This window comes from Pteropus alecto, unplaced genomic scaffold (genome assembly GCF_000325575.1).
Source record: "Pteropus alecto unplaced genomic scaffold, ASM32557v1 scaffold104, whole genome shotgun sequence".
Lineage (NCBI taxonomy): Eukaryota > Metazoa > Chordata > Mammalia > Chiroptera > Pteropodidae > Pteropus > Pteropus alecto.
In genome coordinates this window covers 5,085,550-5,101,186 of record NW_006436664.1, presented here as the reverse complement: position 1 = coordinate 5,101,186, position 15,637 = coordinate 5,085,550, and the positions used below count along the sequence as shown (strand labels likewise).

Below are 15,637 nucleotides of genomic sequence, written 5' to 3'. Positions count from 1 at the left end.
TTTTCTTATTTCATGATACTGGACTGTAGCACAGGCTTGTAATGAAAAATAGTAGTCCCCTCTCCAACGTCTAAATTCTGCATCCTAGTGACAATTATCTAACTCTTAGCTACTGCTTCTGGAATTTAACCTTATATTTCTAAATAACATCAGTTTTAGACATTATCTGTTGGTTTTTTTTATTATGGAAGCTGAAGCTTCTATAATAGTTTCCCTCATCCCATTCTTCTAATATTGTTATGCTACAATTTTTGTTTTCATTGTAACTGTAAATGTTGCTCACTGAGCCAAGAGTTATACTATGCTTACACTTCTCTTTGAATTAATTATTGTTTATTAGTTCTCTCTGTATTTATAAATTTAGTGTTTATTAATTCTCTGTGTATTTATCAGTTCTTTCCAGAGATTCGAGTAGATCTGGGAATGTCCCTACTGCTGTTCTCCATGTGATTGAATGTGTTGGGTAATCCACAAGTTCTGTTTCTTTGGGTCTCCTTTCTGGGAGCAACTACTCCACTCCTGGATCCCCTTTCCTCCCACTTCATTCTGCTCCATCCTTCAGATGTTTTCTAGGCCAACTGCATCTCTTTAGTCATGGTGTATCTCTTCACTATCACCCTGAAAATTCCCTTTAACTCTTTCCTGCTAGACCTTGTTTTCTTTTTTAAATTCGATAGAGTGGATTCCTGAGAAAAGGTGAGTAGAAGTCAGGTTTTTGAGACTTCTTGTATTGGTTGTCTATTACTCTGTAATAAATTACTCCAAAACTTTTATTATTTTGTAGTCTTTGTGGCTAAGAATTTGGGAGCTACTTAGCTAGGTGGTTCTGGCCTAGAGAATCACATGAAGTTGCAGTGAAGAGGTCAGCCAAAGAAGCAGTTATCTGAAAGCTTGACTGGGGCCTGAAGGATCTGCTTCCAAGGCGATTCACTCACCTGGCTGGTAAATTGTTGCTGGTTGTTGATTGGAAGCCTTAGTCCCATGGGCCTCTCTACAGGCTGATTGAGGGCCTCCATTACCTGGTGACTGGCTTTTCCCAGAGTGAGTGGTCCAAGAGAGTAAGGCAGAAGTGACAGTGTTTTTCTGTGACCTAGATTTCCGCTACATTCTATTCATTGGAAGTGAGTCATTAAGTCTTTCCTCTCCTCTCATGAGGCGAGGAACTAGGCTCTGCCTTTTGAAGGTAGGAGCATCACAGATTTATTGGACTTGTTTTAAAACCTCCACATCTTTCATGTCCAAAAACAACTGTACTCTCAAACTTGAGTGTAGACTTCTAGATGGTAATTGTGTTTCTCAGAATTTTGAAGGCATTGTTCCATTGTTTTTAGCTTCCAGTATTGTTTATGAGATGGTAATTGTGTTTCTCAGAATTTTGAAGGCATTGTTCCATTGTTTTTTGCTTCCAGTATTGTTTATGAGAAGCCTCTTATCATTTTGATTCCTGATACTTTGTATGTTTTCTTCCTGAATATCTTTAAGAACTTTATCCTTGATGCTATGGAATAGCAAGATGCTGTGCCTTGGTTGGTCTCTTTTCATTCATTGTGATGGATACACAGAGGTACCTTTTAACCAGGAAGTTCATTTCTTCAGTTCTGAGAATTTTCTTAAATTGTTTCTTTGATATCTTCTTCTCCATCATTTTCTGTTTTTGGAACTCTTATTGGTTGGATGCTGGACCTCTAAGATTGATCTTTGAATATGGTTATATTTTCGTTTCTATTGTCCCTTTCTCCCTCCCTCCTTACTTACTTTGTTCGAGTGTATTCAACTTTCTGTTCCAATTCTATTACTGATTACTTTATTTCTATTATATATTTAATTTCCAAGAGCTTTTATGTCCTATGATTACTCATTTTTTTTATAACAACTTGCTCTTTTTTCATGAGTGTAATCTCTTTTCTGTATGGGTATTAAATATAGTTACTTTGAAAATTTTTTCTGTGTCTTGTCTTTATACTTTTCTGCTTGTTTTTTTCTCTGCCTTTCATTTTGAAGGCTTTTCGCAAATAACTAGTCATTTTTAGCCATCATTCATGTTTGAGAGGGGGTCAGTAAAAATCTGCCTGTGTGCAAACTTATCAGCTGCTGAGTTCTAGAAGTTTTTACTTTAAGAATGTTTTCAACTTTTACTTGTGAGCGTAATGTGGTAAAAAGGGCTTTTTGCTCTCCAGGCCTTTCGTGTATTTTCCCTTAGACTGCCTATCCAGATTCTCCTTCATTTCTTTTTAGATTTGGAAGTAGTACTCAGACTTTTCAGAATATTGCCCCTTTCACTCACATTTTTATTTACAAAGAGCACACTTGTATATATTATGCATGGTACAGATCTTGGGTTCTATCTCAGTTTCATTACCATATTCAGAGATTATGGCATGAAATTTGTCCCTCTTTTTGTTTGATAACGTGTTTGCTGATTTATTTTGTACATATTTTTTGTACATTTCATGAGGTCTTGGGGAAGAGAGTTTGTGATCTAGGTTTATTTGCAGTCTTATCCTAGAAGTCTCTCCCTACATTTCGCATTCTGAATTTTTAGTGTCTGTAGAGCAGTAATATGGATGTCTAATAATTTAGGTAGCCAATACTCATTGATTAGATTTTACTTTGTTCCTAATTTTATGTATTGCAAGTACTGCTATTATGAGCATCCTTTTACATATAACTTTGATTGAGTTTATTTCCTTAGAATAGAATCTCAAAGTGTAATTACTTACGTCAAAGGATACAATCATTAAGATCCTTAATACTTGCTTCTAAATTGCTTTCCAAAGTATTAGGTCAGTTTATATACTCAATATCAGTCAACATAGTGGATTATAATTGAAAAAAAAAACTAAGTTTGCTAAGTGAAAAATAATATCACATAATGCACATTTTAATTTGCATTTGTGTTTTCTTTCCCTCCCTTCCCCTCTCTCCCTCTCTCCTTCTCTCCTTCCCTCCCTCCCTCCGTTTCTCTGTCTCTCTCATTTTGGCCTGTTTTAGTATTGTGGGATAGGCAACATTTAGATTTTCTTACTGAGTTATCTGTGATTGTTTAATGGCATCTTTTATGGTTTTTGAACTTTTATCATGTTATAGGCTTTTTGTATTGCCTTCCTTTTTACTTTTGTTTGCTTTTTAATGTGATTTGAATTTTTAGGTGATTAAATATATTAGTCTTTTACTTAATGGTTTTTCCTAACTTTTTATACTTTAAAAGGCTTCCTTTATTCCATCTTTCATTTAGTTCTTTTAGATTCCATTTTGTAAATTTAACTCTTTAGTCCATTTATTTATATGTATAATGTGAGACAAAGAATCTTGAGCTTTTTCTCTATGTAGTTAAACTCATTTTTCCGTTATTTATTATCATCAGATTTCCAGATGATTTGACAAGTCACCTTTATCATGTACTGAAATTTCCGACAACCAGAGTTTCTTAGCTTTTAAGTTATTTTCTGCTTATCTTTTTATTCTAGTGCAGTTCGCTTTTAAAAAATGATGATAACCTGATAATAACATTTCACTTTCTGGTAATGCTAGTCCTTCAGAATCTCTCAGGACTCCAGTCCTGAAGGGAGTTGAGAACTGCGAGGTGCCTTATGTCAGGAAACTGCCAAAGGGAACTTGGTTCTGAACACAGGTCAGGGTGAGACCAGTACAAAAACGGAACCTTGGAGCCACTATCCTGGGTTCCTTGAAGCTGACCTGATGAGAAACTGCAAAGGTGTCAGCCTGGGAAAGGGCTCAGTGAGGAGGTTCACTCAGTCTAGGCATAGAGATTGGAGGGATGTGGGGTCTTAGTGCCAAATATATAATTATATAATACTTTTAAAGGCTAAATTGCCTGTTGAACATAGAAGCCTCCACATTGGTCCCCAACCTTTTTGGCACCAGGGGACTGGTGTTCTTATTATGAGAATCTAATGCCTGATGATCTGAGGTGGAGCTGAGGCTGTGATGCTAGCGCTGGGGAGCAACAGGCCACTGACCTGTATGAGTCCGCGGCCCAGGGATTGGGAGTCTCTGCACAGGCATTAAAGCAAGGGAGTTTGGATGCCCCTTTCTTTTTCAGGTGTCCTCTGGCTGCTCTATTATTACATTTTTTTTTCTCTTAAGGAAACCTTTTGAGGGTCTTCTGGGTTGGGGATGAGGGAGAGAAGAACAAAGAAATAAAAATGAAATTAGATTCAAGTCAATTCTGTCTGTATACTTTAAAGCACATCTATAGTATCTTTAGAGATGCCTTCAAAGCTTCCGACATTTCAGTTCCATTGTGGCTTTTTTTTTATTATAAAGAATGATTAGTGGATTTATTTTAGAATTTCTGCTTGCCTGAGGGCAAATTTATCAATAGAAAGGAGAGAACACACCAGTTAAACTATCACAAGTCTTAAGCAAAAGTCTTACCACTCCAGTTCTATATTCAGTCGTCTTTGGTTGGAGACTCTGGATCTATTTATAGCTGTCACCCTGTCTTGACAGTGGTGAGGGCCTGCTCTCCCATTTTCTCTGACACTTAACATTTCGCAATTCTTGTAGCACAAAGTAGATACGGCTGGAATATTTCATAAGACTTTACCAAAGGCAGGGAACAAATTAAAGGAAGTAGGCATAGAGAGTAGCCTGCTATGAGGTCATTTTGCATATGAAATCTAGTTTTAGTCTTGTTTAGCTTTGCTTTATCTCTAGCTCATGGCTTGCTGCCATGAGCTAGACAAATTGACAAAAGTCACCTTCTTTTCCCTGCCACTCGAGAACCTTGAAGTGTATGTAGACTAAATTTCAAACCCAAAAGAGAGAACTTTATGATCAACACTGGGAATGCTGCCTACATGAGTGTGGCCTATGCCTTATACAAAAAAAATCATGTCTAACTATTCCAGTAGCCTCTACAAGACAGTCTTATCTAGCCATATCCCTATAGATTATTGTCTTTACTAGTGATAAGTATATGGTGGATGGGTTGGGAATCTGTCATAATGAATTTTATATAATGAACATATATATTATATTTATGTATATTTTATGGCTTTTTAAATAAGGGGTGCAGTGTTATATAAAAGAACAGTGGACCAGAACTAGTAGTAGACTTGGGTTCTGGTCTGATTTGCCAGTCAATACCCTTGTCTCTTTTAGCAAGTCACTCAATCTTCCTTTAGTTTTGTTGAGAGATTTGGATATAATTAGTCTATAATTTTGTCATTTTGGCTATAATCGATTTTTTAAAATGATTATAATCTTTTTCTTTGTGATATATTAAGGCTACTTTAATATGATGCTGAGATATGAGTGAAGAATAAAGGTCGAATTATTGTTCCAGTGAGAAAATATGATACATTTTATAATGGCATACTTTATTGGACAAGTTCTCCATTATGGTGACAAGTGGTCATATTTATTTAAAAGGGACCATGGGAGCTTAGTACGAATTTTTTATAAAGTAAATATTTACCTCTTTATCACATATAAATTTGGATGTTCTTAAATAGTTTAATTGCATATAGTTAAACCTATATTTATATTCTACATGTTCCAGTTTTATTTCTTTCATAAATATGACCTTTCATCTTTATAATTTTTAGGTTGAAGTTAAAAAACAAAAACATCGTATATTAAAATACTTTAAGAGTAAGTTATTTAGTACTCTCAGTTTTTTTTCTTTCTACTTCTGTGTAATCTATTTTTTTTTTCAGAGTGAAAAACTGTTGTTATATGATACAGTCCAGAGTGAACTGGAAGAGAAGATAAGAAGGCTTGAAGAAGACAGGCACAGCATTGATATCACCTCAGGTAATGGGAATGATGTGATTGTGATGTTTGATTCAAGTGATAATGAACCTTTGGTTTACTGTAGTGTCTCGTAATATCTTAGACTCCTAATATAAATGTGATGTAATGAAGTGTTCTAGTGAGAGGGAAACTGGAGACTTCTAAAGAATTTGATAAGATTGTGATTGTAGCTTTGATTTGAACTCAGACTTCAGAAAGAAGAAAATGGAGCACATGAAAAAAGACAAAATAGAAGTGTGACGGGAGCAATAAAAATAAGAATAATATAAAAATAGTAAGAATATTATTACAACATGAGAATAGTAGTGGAAGACAATAGGAATTGTCTTTGAAGACAGCTATCATATATTCTTCCAAGTCTTGAAAAATTGTCATGTGGAAGAAGGAATAAAACTCTTTTCTCTTTGACTAGGACAAATGAGTAGAAGTTACTAGGAGACAGATTTGTGTCTCAGAAAAAGGAAAAACTTGTTAATAATAATAATGTGAAATTGGCTTTTTCAGGTTTCCTCCACTGGGTGGAATATTTACTGGATTATCCTACAGTTCTTGCATATGTATTGTTTTCTTTGTTATAAATTCTTTTTCTCTTGTACAGAGTAGGCATAGTAGAGTCCGACAAACTGAGCTCTAATGCCACTACTTCGTTACCTACTAGTTTGGTAACCATGGGTGATAGTCACTTTAGTGTTTCTAACTTGGTCTCCTCGTCTGTAAAATTGAAGCAATGAGAATACCTACCTCAGAGATAGTTTGAGGATTAGTTGAGACAATTCATGTAATATGTATTTAACAAAGTTAATGTGTATTTGATGTATATTTATTAAGTGCCAAATTGATTTTTACTTTAATAAAGGCAGAGAAAAATTCATAAATACATAGCTGCTCATAAAATTATATATAGTCATATGTATATATACATAGCCACCAATGAAATTTTGCTACCTGAAATTATAGTGTTTTTTTCCTCTTTTGATCTCCAGAAATCAGCTAATGCTTAATTTTTATTTACTTGCCAGAGCTGTGGAATGATGAGCTTCAGTCAAGAAAAAAGAGGAAGGATCCTTTCAGTCCTGACAAAAAGAAGCCAGTTGTTGTTTCAGATATCCTTTTTCAAATTTAGGGTGTTTTTTTTTTTTTGCCTTGATGTACATTTTTGCACTGTGCATACCTTTCTAACTTTTATTAGTATACTTTATCTTTATTTGCAAGATCCTGTAATAAGCAAGAGATGATTTATGAAACTGATTAAAGGCAGATAGATTAAGGATTAAAGGCAGTTCAGCTTAAGAGGGTTAGGGGAAGAGTAAAAATTTAGTTACAATCTCAACTTCAAAAATTAATATGGCTTTATAGTTCCCAAGGGCTTTGATACGAAACATCTATTTAGTATATAGAATGATTGCTTAATTCTTGTGTACTTTTTAACACAAGAAGTTTTTAAGGTTTTTGAAGAATAATTTGAAGTCAGAAATTCAGCGTGCCAAGGGATTATGTCCAGAAATCATTGTTCCATTCTCTGAAAAACAGAACTTTGGAAGTATAATTTAAAGTGTGAAATTCTTCAGGTAAATTGACCTTGACTTTTCAACGCCCATATATAGTTTATATGCTACAAGATCTTGATATTCTTGAAGACTGGACAACAATTAGGAAGGTATGGTTAAAGAGGAGTGGAATACAAGTATATTTTTATAGTCTACTTTTAAAGATTCATGGTTTTTCACTAATACATCAACATATGATTATTGTAAATATGCTTTACTTTGCAACAGTCTCTAGGGCAATTAATACTAATACAGAAAACTGGATTGCAGGAGTATTTTAAGAGAGACATGTCAGCAGTTTGACCGTTTTTTCTTATAATAATATAGTTAATAATTTGTGCAAAAGTACAGAAAAGCATTTATTTAGGTTGCCCCCAAATAATAAATAACCAATTTGTGCCTAGCTCTTAACCTGGTTCTAGCTCACAGAAGGCACTCAATAAATATTGTTGGATAAATGAAAGTGAAAATTTGAACCTTTATTATTTTTCTTGCATTCTTCATTAAAGATTCAAGAATTCTAGGGTTTTCTATGCTTATTTGAAAGTGGAGACTCTTGTTTTCCTTAATAATATTTTCATTTTTAGAAACTTTTTAGTTGAGAATTATTTCAGGTATTGATAACATCTCCTGGAGAAATTGTTATTCTTTATATATATATTCCTTATGGTCTTAGACATTAACAACTTACTAGAACAGCTAAAGATTTTATTTTACTGTGTTACTGAGTTTATCAGTAGTCACTATATACATTAAATAGATGCTAAAATACACTTTGTAAACTCAGACAATGTCTTTTTTTTTTGATTAAGGCGATGGCTACACTGGGTCCACACAGAGTGAAAACAGAACGTAAGTCATTTAGTCTGAGTTAAATTTTCTTTATAGAAACTTGTTGAATCAGGGTTGTTGAATCAGGGTTGAAACCACTAAAGAGGTCCCCCATCACTGGTTTCATTCAATCAGTGAACTCTATACCTGGAATTACAAGGAATTCTAGAGTGTTTGTCCATGTAAAAGTTTGAAGATTTCTGAATGAAATGTGTTTCTTTCAGTGTTTCAGCTACATTACTATTGCTAATAATGGATGAGTAATTTAAAAATATTTATTGGGTTTCTTATGGATCCAGTAATTCTCTAGGGGAGATATTTGGAGGCTGCGGATTGCCTTCAGGGAGCCTGTGACTCCTCTGGAATTGTGAACAAAATTTCTTCTGTGCTAGCATTTTCTCTGAGAAAGATTAGAGCGCTGGCAGTGGAGTCCATAAAAAAATTTATACACCACTAAGAATTACTCATTCTGGTGTACCTTAGTAAAATTCATTTCAAATTTTATTTTCTTGACTTTTTTTGGAAGTCTAAAATCACTTCCAGAGTAGTGATGGACAGTGTTGTCTGGGTAACTCTGTGTCTGCCTTCTTTCGCCGTGCCTGAAATTTCCCAAGCCTCCTAAGAGCAATGAAGCTAGATTTTTTAAAAAAACATGTTTTAAATACTTAGAAGAGTCACAGTCTACAGATAAAATAATCTGTAAGATAGTAAATCATATTTTATATTTAACCTAAGGATTTCTTTAAACTTTATATCATGTCCTGAAATTGTAGCAATATTTGTACTAAACTACTTCCCTTAGGAATTAACTAGAAGGGTAACTACCTAAATCTTGAAGTTAACATTTTGAGTTATGGATTCTTTTGAGAATCTCACTATACTATTGAATGGGTCTCTTCTCCCACTCCTGTTATCTTTAGCATTGTGTCCTACTTGTTTTCTTCATGGCACTTACCACAATTTGTAATTTTTAATTTATTGGTTACATGTTTATCTGTCTCCTGACAGGACTTTAAGATCCACAAAGGTCAGAACCATATTTCTTTTAGTCACAGTGCTCAGAAAACATTTGATGAATGAATGAATGAAAGCTTATTGAGCACCTTCTACATACCAGATACTATTTGAGGCTCTAGGAATACCACGATGCAAGAGATGGACCTCTTGGAACTTGCTTGGGGAGGCAGAATAATATATATGAAAATAAGTAATTAACCAGATAATGACAAATTGTAATAATTGCTGTGAAGGAAATATGAAGTTGTGATGAAGATTAACCGAGGAGTGGGTAAGGTGGTTGGAGAAGACTTTTCTTAGGTGGTGACATTTGAACGATGAAGAGGGGCTTACTTCTTGGTATACTTTTGGCAATGTGCTTTCATAAAGAACATTTTTTTCTCTGCATTAATTTATCTGATTAATGCCAAACCATTTCTAGGATTTAAAAAGGGAAGTTCTACTTAGGACATTTCCTGTTTAGAATCAAAGGCCTGGGGAACTCTTGGAATATATATTAAACTCTGCTTCTTTGGAAGTGTCAGAAAGGGAGGAAAATATGAAAAATATTTTCAATGGAAACATGGCAATTGATATTTTAAATCCTACTTAAAATTGGCACTAGTAATTGATTTCCTGCTTCCCTTTCTGGCACTTGTCTATTTAATTGATGATTTAGTATATATTATTTAGCTCTGTTTAGTAGTTATAGTAACAATTTAGTGAATTATATTTAAAAAGTAAATTCTCTTCTATTAGATTTAGGTTTGTTATTTAAGAAATATTTTTAGTGTTTTTTTTTCACATATATGCATAGATTGGTGTTCTTAATATTCTGTACTGTTGTTCTGACAATGTCTTAGTAATATAATGGTTTTTGAACTGATCCCTTTAGCACCTGTGAAACTGGAAAAACATCTGCACAGTGCTAGATCTGAAGAGGGAAGATTATATTATGATGGTGAATGGTATATACGTGGACAAACAATATGTATTGACAAAAAGGATGAATGTCCTACAAGGTAAAAAGTCTTTATCATTTTAGTGTTTCTCAATATTAGAGTTGACAACATTGTTGATAAATATTTGGTGCCTCCATCGTGTGTTCATAATGCATCACTAGTTGCTTGTGGATCCTTTTCTCTTGACATGTGATTTATCAGTGTGGTGTGTGTATATATATATATGTATATGTATGTATGTGTGTGTGCGTGTGTGTGGTTGTGTATCAGTGTTAAAATTTATATACCAGAGGTACATGTTAATCATGAGCACAAGTATTAACACTAGTGGAAATTTTGGAACTACTTAGCTGGGGAAGAGATCCTGTTTGTTAATTCTTATAGAAAATGACTTTTATGATACTAATATTATGATCTTTAAACCACAGTGTTATGAATTTGACAGTGTGCCTCCATGATGTATAGACCTGTTAATCCTTCACTTTTTTGGTATGTGACAGTATTTTGGATAAAAAGAATTTGGATTAATTAGAGTAGGAAAGGAATGGAAAATTAATGAAAACTTTTAAGAGTCACAGTAATTAAAGTACAACTTGAAAACTGAAAATTTCCTTTTAAAAAACTTAATCTGTCTAGGCTTAAAGTTTATATAATTAAAATAATTTTAAAATTTATATATTTATATAGCCTAAGTGTTATCTCATTGTGGCCTTTGAAAAATATTAATGTTAATCACTGCTTAATTCCTTCAATAGTTTAGGATATAATTCTCAAGAGTAGTAACTTTCTACATTAAGAAAATATCTTTCTGGGTATCAGTGGTAAGTAAAGTGTTTGCGTTTAGTATAGAATACTCATTTTCCAAATACAGTGGTTTTAATTGGATTGTAATTCCATCTTCAAATTTTTAGGATACCAGGAGCATTGCATATAGTAACTTCTCATAGAAGCTCACTGAACTAATTCCTAAATTATATATCATACCCTTGAATTCTTGGCTTTATTGTACTGCTTTTGAAGCATTTTACTACTAGTTAACATAAATGTCAAAAAGATGAAATAGCATAGAAGAGGACTAGATACAAATCTGTTTTTAAAGAGATTTCTACATGAAGATTAATAGTGTCCAAAAATATCTGTACAAATACCATAGATGCTTGACCCTGGGAGTTAGGGATTGGTATTTGAAAGATTTTCTACAGCCGAGACTGATATGAATTGGAGATATAATACCATATAAGTAGTGGTTTTAGCTCCATTCTGTGTTTTTTGGGGATGTGGGTTGGGGATGGAGTAGGAATGTTGTGCATTTAGTAGTTCTAATAGTAAATTTTACCAATTCTAATAACAAAAGAAAGACAATTATTAAGTGTTGCTGAATGATATTTTTGACCAACATACCCAGCTGATAGCATTCTGTTAAAAGGCAATTACATAGCTGAATCTACTCTCATAGTCCAGCTATTTTGGTTTTATAGCTAGTACTCTGAAATGAGTAGAGGAGTCATATTGTAATTCATTCATTCCTTTTTCTTCTTCTTTTTTTTTTAATTCTTTTTAGTGCCATAATTACAACAATTAACCATGATGAAGTTTGGTTTAAGAGGCCTGATGGAAGCAAATCTAAGCTTTACATTTCACAGCTACAGAAAGGAAAATATTCAATTAAACATTCGTAATCATCATTTAAGTGTTATCTAAATCTACCTTATTAGTGTTACGAAGTGTGACGTGCCATGGGAGTAAAAAATGTATTCAATAACTTAATATTCTCATTGAATCATGAGAGACTGTATTTGTAGGTAGTACTCTAAGTAGACTTCATACTGATATGTTATTAAAAGAGACAGTAAAAAAGTGTAATCATGATCATTACATTTGTTTGCCTTTTAGGTCCGTTGACCAATAGGTGTATGGTAGGGGTTTCTTACTAAACTTTTTTCTTGGTTTTAATGCAGATCTCTGTTTAGTGAACTATGTTGCTAAATGGCTACTTTTATCTGCATTTTATTTTTCCATATCTGTGTCATTCATCAGGTGTTTGTAAATAAGCCTCATAAAATGTTTCCTATAAATGGTTTGTACTAGTACATTAGTGTTTAATCGGAATTGAAATTTAAACATATATGTGAGTATGTATATATGGCATCATCAGCTTATTTAGAACTGATGGCCTTACTTTACAATCTTGTTTTACCCAAAATTATGCTATTGGGTTTGAAAGCTAAAAGGAGCACTTTTGTAGACTAGCAGCTTTCTTTCTCCTCTTCCTTGATTGTATGGTGGTGACCTATTTTTACAAATTATACTTAATGTTAATTAGTAAAATTAGTGTCAAGTAATAACATGCTTCTACCTGTATTTCTTGTGAATCTTTAGAGGGCAGGTATTTATGCCTGGTATTTATGATACAGTATATATAAGTGGTGAACAGTAACTGACAGTATTGTGGTGCTTGCTGTATATGTCTGATCTTTTGAAACAGATTTTTAGTAAGCATTTTCCAGAGGTAAAACTAGGTTCTTATCCTAATTTTATTGCTAAGACAAAATAGACAGGGATAATTTCCTTGAATCTGTTCTCAAATGAATAATTTTATCTTTGGTGTTTCTACACTTTAAAGCCACTCAGTGCAATTTAGAAAATACTGGCCTCTTTTCCTCAGCCACATTCAAAATTAAATTCTAAAACCTCAGGAATAGTACAAAGAATCGAAACCCTCAATATGGCAGCACAGTGGCTGTAGTATATATTAGGGTACAACCAAATCAAGTACTCCTGGTGGTCTTGTGCACTTTAACTTCTGTTAGAATGAGACTCAAGAGGACGAAGAAGAGATCTACTTACGAATAACACTTAGGGCAGGAATATGTGCATCATTCCGTTTCTTACTATTTTTACCTCTGCAAACATCTTCCTGTGCAGATCACTACTTCACAGTTGCCAAATGTTAAAAAATTTGACTTCTGAAATTCATTATCAGCAAATTTATGTACTTTGTTCTGTTTCTAATTCACGGTTAGCAAATGTATATAATGTCATAATCTAATAGTATTTGGCAGTTCTTATGTATACAATGTTTCATAAGCATTTTTAATAAGATTTGTATTTTTAAATTTAGTATATAATAAAAAGATGTGTTTGAGTGTCATTTGTAATGTCTTGAATTACTTGTGCATAAGTTCTTTTATTATTTATAACCTATTTCTAAGGAGGATTTGAGCCAATTTACATTAATAGATATGGAGGGTCAAACAAATGTTTCTGTTCTCCTAAACTACGGTTCAGCCTCTATTGAGGATATATTTAGAAATTTAAGACAGTTAAGTTATACTTAATTTAAAAATGTACATAAATGTTATACTTTAATAAAAATGTAGAGTGTAAGTGCTGAAATCCTAAATAGAAAGTTTTTAATTTAAAAACTATGATTTCGCACATTTACTTTCAAAACTATTATATATAACTGTTTCATAATACCGATATTGATTCACATAAGCACATGCTCATCTATGATTAAAGTACTGTAAAATATATTTTGTTATTGGCAGTTTGCCATTAGACTTCTGGTCAAAAGGTTTAGTTTAGGGGGATTGTTAGAATATGTGAAGTATGATGCAGTAGCTGCTGCTACTGCTGATGCTATTATGTTTATTGATCAGCCTGTGTCTTAGGGTCAATTTAAGGGCCTTTCCTGTCCCAGTATTTCCCGGTCAGTCCACCCCCTTCCTGCTATGTCCCATTAAAAAAAAAAAAAAAAAGGTAAAGAATTCTATCATCACTAATCCAATTTATTACTAACAAGCATTATTGGTACACTCCTCACTCTGTATCTGTCCTCACTGTTTGTTTTGGTCTGCCGGTCACCAGGTATTTTTCATTGCACCCTTCATGTAAAAGTTATTCTAAGATATCGTTACTCAGAACTCAAATAGCACTGACTGAACCATGTACACCTCATTGATAATTATTAAAAAAAAGGGACACTGGCTATTATTTCTAATATTTTGTTTTTGGATCCAATAAGTCCTGCACACTAAAACTGAACTAAAGTGAAATTATAAGGAAAATGGATGTAGGATGAATAAATAGACTAATTAGAATTTATGTAGTCTCTTGTGAAATTGGAATGTAAACTATTTTAATTGCTAAAGATAAGGAAATCTAAAATACTTTTAAAAGAACATGAAAGCTTAGAATGGGGTTAGAGAAAATACTTTTATTGTCTTCATGGATGAACTACAGGAATTGTGGCTTGTATATCAGGTAGTATTAACTGAGGCAGTTTCCTGCTTTGGTTGCTGTGGCCCAGAGTCTTTCCCTTTACTTCATAGGCCCAGAAACTTGAATTTTATATGTTCTGTTATAGGCTGAATTGTGTCTCCCCCAAATTCATACATTGAAGCCATCACCCTTGGTACCTTAGAATGTGACTATATTTGCAGATAGTGCCTTGAAAGAGGTGATTAAGTTAAAATGAGGCTGTTAGATTGGGCCCTAATCTAATCTGATGTCCTTACAAAGAAGAGAAATTTGGACACCAGATATGTATGCACACAGAGGAAAGACCATGTGAGGACACAGCAGAAAGTCAAGGAAAGAGACCTCAGAAGAAACCAAATCTGCTGACACCTTGATCCTGCGCTTCTAACCTCCAGAACTGTGAGAAAATAAGTTTCTGTTGGTTAAGCCACCCAGTCAGTGATATTATGTTATGGCAGCCCTAGCAAATTAATACATACCCCAAGGTGACAGCTCTGGGGAAATTAGACTGACCAACTCACAGAGGATTGAAATGATAGCCGAGTGTCAATAATTTACATTGGGATGTATAACTGAGGAGAGCTGAATGCTCAAGTTAACTAGTTGGCACATTCCATCCTTTTAGGGAAATCTATGTGAAAGCAAACTTGTCATCAGAAGATTCCTTTGTTTTGGTGAAACTTCAGTCCTCTGGTGAGGATACCTCCTTCCTGGTATTGTGCTGGACACATTGCTATAATCTTACTCATCACTGTGTTTCTTGGTGACTTGCTGACCAAGGTCTCTTTTCTGTCAATGTGCTATACAGGCCTTGCCCACAGCTCCCTCTTAAGTTCTTCCTAAACCATGTGCTTTGCTATTTTGGCCAGTTTATTGAACCAGTGTGTCCCCTGACTCACGGGTAGCCAGTGATAATAATACTTAAAACTTGAGGGCTTGCCATGTGCTAGGAACTATTTTAACGTATAAATGAAAAGTCATTATCTCATATTTTTCATGGTCAAAACAATGAACATAAATGTAAGCATTTTGATATGTTTATATACATTAGGGCTTTCTGGTCATAATGTTTTTCTCAAGATATGAAAGGCAAAATACTGTGGCAGTACTTATATTTTGAGTGTTTTAAAGGTGAGTTGATTATATCTCAAGTTGCTAATCTTTCTGAAAATTGTGTATTATATCTATCTATCATCTGTCTGTCTATCTACCTATTTACCTATTTATCATCTATCAATCAACCTACCTACCTACCTA

The 15,637-nt window shown here is 33.7% G+C and overlaps 1 protein-coding gene across 3 annotated transcripts in view; it reads left to right on the top strand.

The window, feature by feature from the left end:
• The window catches only part of BRMS1L (breast cancer metastasis-suppressor 1 like), a 28,084-nt gene extending 14,816 nt beyond the window's left edge, over positions 1-13,268 (top strand). For 2 of the 3 annotated variants that reach the window (XM_006913470.3, XM_025047937.1), the window contains 6 exons: positions 5,685-5,781; positions 6,801-6,884; positions 7,374-7,438; positions 8,141-8,180; positions 10,051-10,177; positions 11,679-13,268. In XM_006913470.3, coding sequence (XP_006913532.1) covers positions 5,685-5,781; positions 6,801-6,884; positions 7,374-7,438; positions 8,141-8,180; positions 10,051-10,177; positions 11,679-11,796 — 531 coding nt within the window. In that variant the 3' untranslated portion in view covers positions 11,797-13,268. Of the gene's footprint in view, positions 1-5,684; positions 5,782-6,800; positions 6,885-7,373; positions 7,439-8,140; positions 8,181-10,050; positions 10,178-10,545; positions 10,607-11,678 lie in introns of all 3 variants that reach the window. The other variant, XM_015590614.2, reaches the window with a different exon arrangement.
• Positions 13,269-15,637: the final 2,369 nt, after the last annotated feature.